The sequence below is a fragment of the Erigeron canadensis genome, chromosome 6, assembly GCF_010389155.1.
Source record: "Erigeron canadensis isolate Cc75 chromosome 6, C_canadensis_v1, whole genome shotgun sequence".
Classification (NCBI taxonomy): Eukaryota; Viridiplantae; Streptophyta; class Magnoliopsida; order Asterales; family Asteraceae; genus Erigeron; species Erigeron canadensis.
Window position 1 is genome coordinate 18,307,594 of NC_057766.1, and position 10,193 is coordinate 18,317,786.

Here is a 10,193-nt window from a genome sequence, read left to right on the forward strand (position 1 = left end):
AGGAAACGACCCCTATTAAACAAAGCTGCCATTATCAATATATTATCAATAATTTGAAAGTAGAAGAAGCAAATCAGAAATAAATGATGAAAGTAAAATTAAAAATAAAATTAATCATTTCACCTAATAAGACAATAGTGAAAGGGAGATGAGTTAAGATAATGTGAAAACTGAATTTTGTTGATATTACTTGTTTACAGGTAGGGCTTTCAATGGGTTCGGGTTGACAGGTTCGGGTTGGCGGGTTGGTGGGTTGAAAAACTCCGACCCTAACCCAACCCACTAAAAGTTTCAAGTCAGAAATTTCAACCCTGACCCACAACCTGCCAACCCATGTGACCCGAGAAGCAAATATATATAAATATAAAATGGAATAAATCAACCAATATAAAGCTTTATCATTGATGGTGTAAGCCGAAAACGAATGGTACAAAAAAGAAAGAAATACAAGGGTATTGTTAATACGCTTAATGGGCCCAATACGCTTCTTTTGGATACAATTGGGACTAATATGTCTCTTTCGAATTCATTCGGGACGAATATGCATATCTATTTGGGACGATCGAGCCTAATATGACTCTTTTTCACCTATTAGAGCTTAATAGGCCCAATACGTTTCTTTTGGAATCAATCGGGACAAATATGTTTCTTTCGAATCTATATGGGCTTGATGGGCCCAAAATGATTCTTTCTCATCATTCACGACTAATATATTTCTTACTCGTTTATTCAAACTTAATATCTTTCTTTCGAACTGAATTGGGACTAATATGTTTCTTTCGTATTCATTTGGGCCTGATGGGCCCAATATGATTCTTTTCTCATATGTTCGTACTTAATGGGTCTGATACGATCCTTTTATATTGAATCAAGACTAATATGTTTCTTTCATATCTATTTGGGCCCAATATGATTTTTTCTCTCATCTGTTTGTGCTTAATGGGCCCGATATGATCCTTTCATATTGAATCAAGACTAATATGTTTCTTTCGTATCTATTTAGGCCAGGTGGGCCAAATATGATAATTTTCTCATCTGTTTGTGGTTAATGGACTCGATAGAATCCTTTCATATTGAATCAAGACTAATATGTTTTTTTCGTATCTATTTGGGTCGGGTGGGCCCAATATGATACTTTTCTTATCTGTCTGTGCTTAATGGGTCCATACAATCCTTTCGAATTGAATCAGGACTTATACAATCCTTACGTTTCTTTCTCATTCATTAAGGCCTATAACGTTTCTTTCTCATTCAATGACCAAATGGATAATGTGTGCTCGTCTTCCAAACAAAGAATTTTGTGACGACTATGTCGTTGCCAATGGCATCGCAAAAAGAAGCGGGAAAATTTTTGGGTGGAAGGAAAAAACGAAAAACAAAAAAAAATAAAAAGAAATTTTTTTGCGATGCTTTTAGCGACGCCTTTAGCGACGTTTTTTCTATTTTTTTTTATATAAAAGCATTTAATAACTTACCTAAAATTATAAAAGTGAAGAAAAATATTTGTGACGCCTTTGTCGTCGCTAAGATCGTCGCAAAAAAATTGGCGGAAAATATTTTTGTTGGAGGGAAAATGAAAAAAGAAAAAATTTAATTAAAATCAGTTAGCGACGATTTTTAGCGACGTCGTTAGCGACGCTTATGTTATTTCTTTGACCAATGCAGAATTTAATTCGAAATTAAAATCAAAAATTCGTTAGCGACGCCATTAGCGACGATTTTAGCGACGACACTTTGAAGTTTGACTTTCAAAGTCTTCCGGCCGATTGTTTTGTCGTTTTGTGGCCATTGTCGACGAAATTTTTGGCGTCGCTAAATCTTTTGGTCGCCAAAACTAGTATTTCTTGTAGTGTGAACAGAACTTACGTAACTATATTAAAATAAAAGCCTAAATTGGCCCAATTTTAGTTTAACGTGTACAATTTACCGACCATAAGATTTTGAAAAAGATGAATGGAACGATGAGATGGGTGAATTATAAGAACCAAGTGCAGATTGGTTTGTATGTAAGAAAGAGTTAAGTTGGACTATGGGTGTGTTTGGCAAGGAGCTTTTAGGGGCTTCAAGCTTCAAGCTTTTAGGAAAAAGCTCCATATTAATAAAAAGTCTCGTTTGTTAAAGGAGCTTCAAGCTTTTAAATTTGATGAAAAAGCTAGTTTTCTCAACGCTACTATCCTTAGCATTTAACAAAGCTGGAAGCTTTTGAGTTACAAAATTACTTATATATCCATCAATATTTATTAGCCAAGTTATATTGATGATGCTTGACCGTGATCAGCTAGCCTTCAAGATTTATTAATATATATTTTATTGTTAGATATATTAGGATTGTAAGAATGTAAATGGGAAGTAGGGTCGAGTGCGTAACACGTACAAGATTCAAGCTTAAACATGCTATCATTGTATATGTTAAAAATCATGCTTTTTTTCTTAAGTATAAATCATTATACAGAGAGTATAATTTATCAGTATGATATAAAATATTAACAGCACAATATTACTATAAGTATTTTATACTTGATGTTTATTTTTGTCATTTTATATATATTGGTAAAAGTTACAGCTATTTTACCAAACATGAAAATATATACAAAAAGCTTTAACTACTAGCTTTCAACTACAGCTACCAGCTATCAGTTATCAGCTTCCAGCTATCATCTAGTTTTGCCAAACATACCTTATATCTGATTTTCACATGGAGACCAACTTGTTACTAATCTATCCGTCTTTTATCTTTATAATTTCTAAAGTGTACGTTTGTACGTAGTGTACAATAAATCAATGATCGAAAGCAATTGGATAGAGTATGGAGTAATTTACAAGGGAAAAGGGAATATAAGGCTGTCTGGTACCTAAGCTTAGGTGTGGAACCCCTCACATATTAATATTTTATTATTTCTTGTTTAATGAATAGATGCATGGGCCCCCATGATTTTTATGGATTAAAAAAACAATATGTGAGTGTTCGACACCTAAACTTAAATACCCAACAGCCTTATATTCTCATCCCCAATTTACAATTATGATATACTTTTCACTGTATCATTAATCGAGGATAAAAATCAAACTTTTGTTAAGGTCAAACATGAATGAAAAAACCTAAATTCATTCTTTTACTAGAATAGAGGTGACCAAAAGTCAAACCTAAAGCAAAGACCTAAAATTTATACCGAATTCAACACCTAAAATTACAATTACTTTACAAAGAAATTAATAGTATTTTTTGTGTTTCTTCATCTGAATGTTTTATTTTAAACTTGATAAGATTAAATTGTCATTAAGGTAAAAAAAAAAAAACCAAAAATTGAAACTACAAACCGAACAATACCCAACCTTTTTTTTTTTTTTTTGGTTTTCGAAAACCGAATTTTTAGTTCAATTTTCAGTTTTAGCAAAAACAGAACAAAAAAAAAACCATGGTCATCACCCCTAACTATAGTAGACTCAAATTCGGGTTTGAATCCTTTATTCGATCTTCCATCGATTGATCGACTTCTTCAACAAAATTCTTTAGATTCGTGTAAGAAGATCCATTTTCTTCCACGGCCTCTCTAGCTAAATCCTTATACCTTTTGGCATTCCTTCTCATTGTTGCCCCATTTTCATCACCGCCCATCACAATTTCTATGCACTTCTTTATCTCCTTGCCAGGAACAACTCCGTCTTCATTCGCGGTAACCCTCACCCCTGTTCCCCATACGTCTTCTAGAAGCTTTGCGTTTGTTGTCTGATCCGTCCACTGAGGAAATGCAACCACAGGAACCCCACAGGCTATACTCTCCAACGTCGAGTTCCAACCACAATGTGTCACAAAACATCCTAAAGACGGGTGCGATAACACCTCTAGTTGACTGCACCATGGAACTATCAATCCTAATTGCTCCAATTCCTCCATACAACTTAGTTCCTCTTCTTCTTCGTCTTCCGCCTTTTCGTCTTTGACCATGTTGCTATCTTTTTCTCTAATAACCCACAAAAAAGACCTATTGCTTTCCAATAGCCCATGAGCCATTTCCTCCTTTTCCTTCTTTGACAACATTATGATGCTACCAAAAGATATGTAAACAATGGATCCTTCAGGCTTTGTGTTCATCCACTCCATATAGTCTTTTGATGTTTTAAACAAGTCTCCCCCAAAATATTTGTCAGATGGATCTTTTCCATCCAAGAAAGCCGAAGGAATCAACGGTCCTACAGCGATCAACTTTAGCTTGCCATCGATTTCTTTCAACGCCTCTTTTTCCAAATCATCAAAGCTATTTATAAGTATTTTTGGGTTATCTTCCAAATCCAACATATCTAGTTGCTCTTTAAATAAACGCAATGCATGCTCATATGGGTTTGAAGGGAGACAAAAGGAAGGAAGGTCACGGCTTTTGAGTGAGGGTAACCCTGGTAATTCAACAGACCACGAGGGTTCGTTACAATCGTCGCCAATTAATTCTTTGTACCCGTTGAAATAATAGTAATATACTCGTAATACAGAAGCGGGTTGAATCCAAAGAAGTGCCGTGGGAACGTTTAGGCCACGAGCCAGCTCTGCGGCCCAAGGAAGTAGTAAAGTGTAAACCAAGCAAGTAACAGGAGACCCATTTTCGGCACTAGAAAGAATTGTTTCTTTCAGGATCCGTGTTCCCTGGCTCTTTAACTGAGTCATAAACACTGCCCGGTCATGGATCTTCGGATTGAAACCATCATCAAAACCATCTGAAAACACCGTAAATTTGAAACCGTCAGGAATCGTGCCAGCTTTGCGCATCTTACGGTATGCAGAGATAGAGGTGGCAAAGGTTATATTGGCTCCTAATTGGACGAGACGTTTTGCGAACTGAATTGCCGGGTTAATGTGACCTTGGGCTGGAAAGGTGACTAAGAGGAAATGAGGCTGATTTTGATTAATAAGTTTTGTCATTTTTGTTTGTTATAGTGTGAGCGTTAACTTAGGTTGCAAGTGTGTTTATAAAACATGCATTACAATGGGTTATATATATTATTTTAATTAAATGATGATGTTTGCAATGACGAATTGAAATGTAGATGGTTAAAAAAGATTTTTTTAATGGAATGGTATGTTTTTGGAAGAGTGTTGTAGAACTCTTTTCTCGCCTCTATGCAAAATAACTAGTTAAACTCGGAATTGTGAACGCCATATATAGGTGAAGTCGTCCCACATAGTAAATTTCAGGGGTTAAGTATCCGAAAGTGTATGTAACTTTTATATTTTTTTTATTGTGTGAATGTAACTTTCATTTGGTTCATTGTATGTAACTAACCCGTTAAACTTGAACGATTAATGTAAAATTTTTACATTAACCAATCAAAACCTTCAACGTGGCAGCTCATATGGTGTGCCATGTATACACTTTTACATTAATCGTTCAATTTAGCTGGTTAGTTACATACAATGAATCAAATAAAAGTTACATTCACACAATAGAAAAAATGTAAAAGTTACTTACACCCCCAAATACTAAACCCTAAATTTCAGATTTAACTTTATTTGGCACATTTTGGACTGCGAATTTCGGGTATACTGATTTCACAACACTCAAACATACGTGTTCTACAACAAAGGTCCAAACACTATCATCCAATAAAAAAAATCGATATAATAAGATAATAGCAGTGGTGGTTATTGTTTGTCTCGGCACAAACAAACAGGAAAAAGTACAGATAAAATTGAAAAAATAATACAAATAACAATTGAAAAAAGAATACATATAACTTCTACATTTATAGGAAATGCCTGCAATCAGATAACCAGCTAAAACTTTGGATTTATTGTAGAAGTCGATCATAACAAGAAGATAAAAACCTGTAAAGAAATAACTTCACTGTCAGTTCTCGGCTTATTAGAATATTATATCCATTTATATCTTTTAAAATACTCGTATATTGAACGTTTGCAGCGACGCCATTGTATCTTTATGTTTTGCTTTTTCCTCGAATACCGATTAAAACAAAGATCCACCACATGTACCAACTTTGTTAGTCTGACAAAACTAATCTACTAGATCGATCTGCATTTACATTTACTCACGCTTTTTAACTAATTATAAAAATAATAAATAAAAAAAATTATAAGACTATAATGAGTTATTCAGATGCTTCTATACTCCGAAAATAACACCCCTCTCATAATTGTTAAAACTACACATAGCCAAATTACACTTATCCCCTCCTTATTTTCTACCCTTTGAACAAATACAATCCATTTCTTTCACACACACAACTCACCCCTTGTTATTATATATATAACATTGCGATTTAAATATGTTCCATTTGAAGGGAAAATAGGTGTCGGAAAAAATGACTTTTCGTGTTTTAAAAAACAAGATTATACTAATTATGGGTTATTAGATATATGTGACCAAACGTTTATAATTGTGTATATTGTATAATCACATGGATCATTCAATTCAAACTAAAGACCCAACATGAATAATGCATACAAAATTCAACTAAATGCATCAATCCACATCTATAAGACTATAACATAACAACATGAATAATGCATACAAAGTTCACTAAGTGCATCAATCGACATCTATAACAACATGAAAAATGCATACAAATTTCAAGTAAGTGTTTAAGAGTTAGAGATATATATAATCTCCACCATGTTTTATGCTGGATAAATAGAATATATGGTTTACATGACTTCATATAACAGATATATTTTAAGAAATTATTACTAGTAAAGCAGGGTTACTCTCAACTTCCATATCACATTTTACGCACAATTCATACACTACTCAATTCCACCATTAATTCACTCACCTACATTCTAGCCTAGCGGAATGAATTTATTTTAGATTACTTGTAATTTTTGGAGTGGATTTATATATATACTGGCTGTGTTTGGTACGGATTATGTAATTCCACCATTGATATTGAGTTACCAAGCTTCCGAAGGGGAACTACATCAAGATTACAGCTTCACTGATATCGACTCATATTCGATGCATTAGTTTCGGTTTGTTCATCCTACATTTCTTCTTGTAATTTCGGTAATATCGATTTCTACATATGAATGCTTGTATTGATTTAATTATTTAACCGCATATATGTGAATCAATTGCTGCTATGTTGCTGTAAATTCTAGTTTGATTGAAGATGGCGTTTAACTGAATTAGATGGATTCATCATATCTTTTAGCATATTTGAATTACGTCTGAAAATTTAGGTTGCACACTAACTGTTTGTCAAATTGCCTGAATGAATATAATTACTAGCTCAGTTGAAATTTGATCGGTCTAATTCTTACGGAGTATAATTCTTACAAGATGGTAGTTTGCTTGTATAGCTCAATGTTACGCTCAGTTTATGCTAATATTTGGCTGGAATTCATGATCGATATGTATTTTTTTGGATAGTGTTTGTTTGTGAACTTGCTTGATATTTGCTTAGTATAGTAAGCAACTTGCTGCTAGATTTTTCATTAGACAATAGTCAAGTATCTTTCCGGTAGCACCTTATTTTGCTTGGCTTGTTTAGTAGTGTGTTAGACATCTTGTTTGTTTATTTGACAAGATATTGTGCTTGGTGTTTACGTAAACTAACTTCCCAAATTTGCTCAGTATAGACAACTCTTTTGTTGTTTTTGCTCGGTTTTTCCCTTGAATACTTTACCATTATGGTCGGCTTTCAACCTAGATAAGTTTGCTCGGTGTTTATGTTATGCTCAATACTTGTTCTGTACTTAGGTTGCTTGGTATAGTATTATTTTGCCTGAACTGATCACCTTCAAACCGAGCCAAAGATTAATATCAAGAATTAATATCTACCACTTCAGCAAGATTAATTTGAGGTTCAGTATCAGTATGTTCAGTTCTGAACTCTAATGCCTCTAAGGATGATGTGAGAACATGATTCGGGTGACTTCACACACTATTCGGCTCTTCACAAATTTCAGATCTCATCTGATAGATAAATACAATCTTAAATAACACATTAATAAGTAATCATCACATAATATTAAAATGAGAAAAGAATATAATAAATATTCCTTACTAAAATTTTAAACTTATAGAAGACCCTAAGAAAGAGACGTTGAGGGTATCATCCAATTCTAAAGACACATGGTCATTAAAATAATTGTATTTGCAATCTGATAAGTGTCCTTAGTCATTAAATAATCTGAATACAAATTGATCTTCAATTGAAAATGTCATTCATTCATATGTAAATAAATATTGCATCTGGATTTAAACTCCACATAGCCAAACTTCCATTGTCAACATCAATCACCACCACCACCACCACCACCATCCTTCCACAATGACATGCCACCGGAAAATCTTGATTGTCGCTTATCCAGGCCAAGGCCACATCAACCCATCCCTCAGCTTAGCCAACAGCCTTGTCAAAATGGGTGTCGATGTCACCTTTTGCACCAGTGTTTTCATAATAAAACGCATCGACAAAGAAACCATCCCTCATGGATTAACCTTTGCTTCATTCTCTGATGGCCACGACAATGGAAAACAACCAACTACCACCATGCAACAATATACTTCAGATATTGCAACCAATGGTGCTGTTGCAGTTGCAGAAATCATGACCTCTGCCGCGGCTGCAAGCAAACCTTTTGACCATTTAGTGTACACCACTGTCCTAAATTGGGCGGCTAGGGTGGCAAACGAACAAGGTGTCAAGTCCACTCTTATGTGGTGCCAACCAGCCACTGTCATGGCTATTTACTATTACTACTTCAATGGTTATGATGGCTTGATATCCGGTAACAAGAACAACATAACATTTCCAATCAATTTACCTGGCTTGCCAACATTCATCATGGCTGATTTGCCTTCCTTTTTCTTGCTGCCAAATTCAGAGGAAAATGACTTTCTTCTAGAACTCACGAAGAATCATCTTGATCTACTCAAAGTATCCCCAAGATTACTAGTTAACACTTTTGATGAATTGGAAATCGAGTCCATTAAAGCTATGACGAAACTTGAGTTTGTTGCAATTGGACCTTTAACCCCGACGGAATTCTTCTACAAACCAAGAGCTGATTGCATCCAATGGTTAAACACCAAGGAACAATCTTCTGTGGTGTATGTTTCATTTGGAACGATTGCGAGTTTATCTATTGATCAACTCGACGAGATAGCAAAAGGGTTACTCGAGAGTGGCATGCCATTTTTATGGGTGATACGAGATAGTAACCAAGCAGAAAAATTGAACAAGATAGAGGACTTGCGAAAACAAGGGATGATAGTGGATTGGTGTTCCCAGATGGAGGTATTGAGCCATCAAGCAATTGGTTGTTTTGTGATGCACGGTGGATGGAATTCGACACTAGAGGCTTTGGTTGCTGGTGTTCCTTTGATGGTATTTCCACAATGGTTGGATCAGGAGACGAATGGCAAAATGATTGAAGATGTGTGGAAAACAGGGGTTAGAATGAGAAGAAGGGACAGAGATGGAGTTGTAGAAGGGATGGAAATTGTGAGGTGTGTGAAAATGGTGATGGGAAATGAAGAGATGAGAAGAAATGCACAGAAATGGAGGGAGTTGTCTAAAAAAGCTGTTAGCCATGGTGGATCATCCATCACCAATCTCCAAGCTTTCTTGGCCCATGCTTGAAACTGATTAACGAAAAATGCTAAAATCACTTCACCAAACCAGATCTCGTCGCTTTATAACCAAAGGTCATCACGAATGATCTTATGTGATGACATGTCCTCACAAATAGTCATCAGTTTATACACAAATCTAGTATTCTATTGTATGTATGGGTGTATCAATGTTTCAAGAGAAAGATGAAATAAAATCCTTTTACCTACAAAACATCTACGTGCACGAACTTGAATGTTTGTAGCCATAGAGGCAAAGACCTTTTAGTACAAAGTAGAACTTTTATAGAGCCAACTAGTCTTGCTTTACAAAAAGCACATATAAAACGTTATAGAAGTTCATATTGTAAATGATCAAGTGGTTTATAAGACTCAACATGGCATGATGCGAAAGAGTTTGTTGTAACAGTGTATGTATTTAAATAACTATGTTCTAACTTGACGTTCTTAGAAAATTTAGGGGAAGCGATCCGTGTAACACTAAAACAGAATTCGATCAATTGGCTTTAACGAACCCCCCAGATCAATCGCGTTGAAGATGCAATGGAAAAAATAGCATTTCAGGGGGAGAGAGAGACCTGGTTGGAATAGCAATGGGCGAGAAAAACT

At 35.0% G+C, this 10,193-nt stretch overlaps 2 protein-coding genes across 2 annotated transcripts; one reads left to right on the forward strand and one right to left on the reverse strand.

Moving 5' to 3' along the window:
- Positions 1–3,358: 3,358 nt before the first annotated feature.
- Positions 3,359–4,945, reverse strand: LOC122603887 (UDP-glycosyltransferase 75C1-like). The gene has a single exon (XM_043776732.1). It carries the CDS (start codon positions 4,910–4,912, stop codon positions 3,434–3,436), a length of 1,479 nt encoding a protein of 492 aa, XP_043632667.1. The 5' UTR covers positions 4,913–4,945; the 3' UTR covers positions 3,359–3,433.
- Positions 4,946–8,122: 3,177 nt separating this feature from the next.
- LOC122605901 (UDP-glycosyltransferase 75C1-like) lies at positions 8,123–9,870 on the forward strand. Its single transcript, XM_043778860.1, has one exon. It carries the CDS (start codon positions 8,281–8,283, stop codon positions 9,592–9,594), a length of 1,314 nt encoding a protein of 437 aa, XP_043634795.1. The 5' UTR covers positions 8,123–8,280; the 3' UTR covers positions 9,595–9,870.
- Positions 9,871–10,193: the final 323 nt, after the last annotated feature.

Coding starts and splice junctions, on each gene's coding strand:
- LOC122603887 (XM_043776732.1), bottom strand. CDS start 4,912: ATGACAAAACTTATTAATCAAAATCAGCCTCATTTCCTCTTAGTCACC.
- LOC122605901 (XM_043778860.1), top strand. CDS start 8,281: ATGACATGCCACCGGAAAATCTTGATTGTCGCTTATCCAGGCCAAGGC.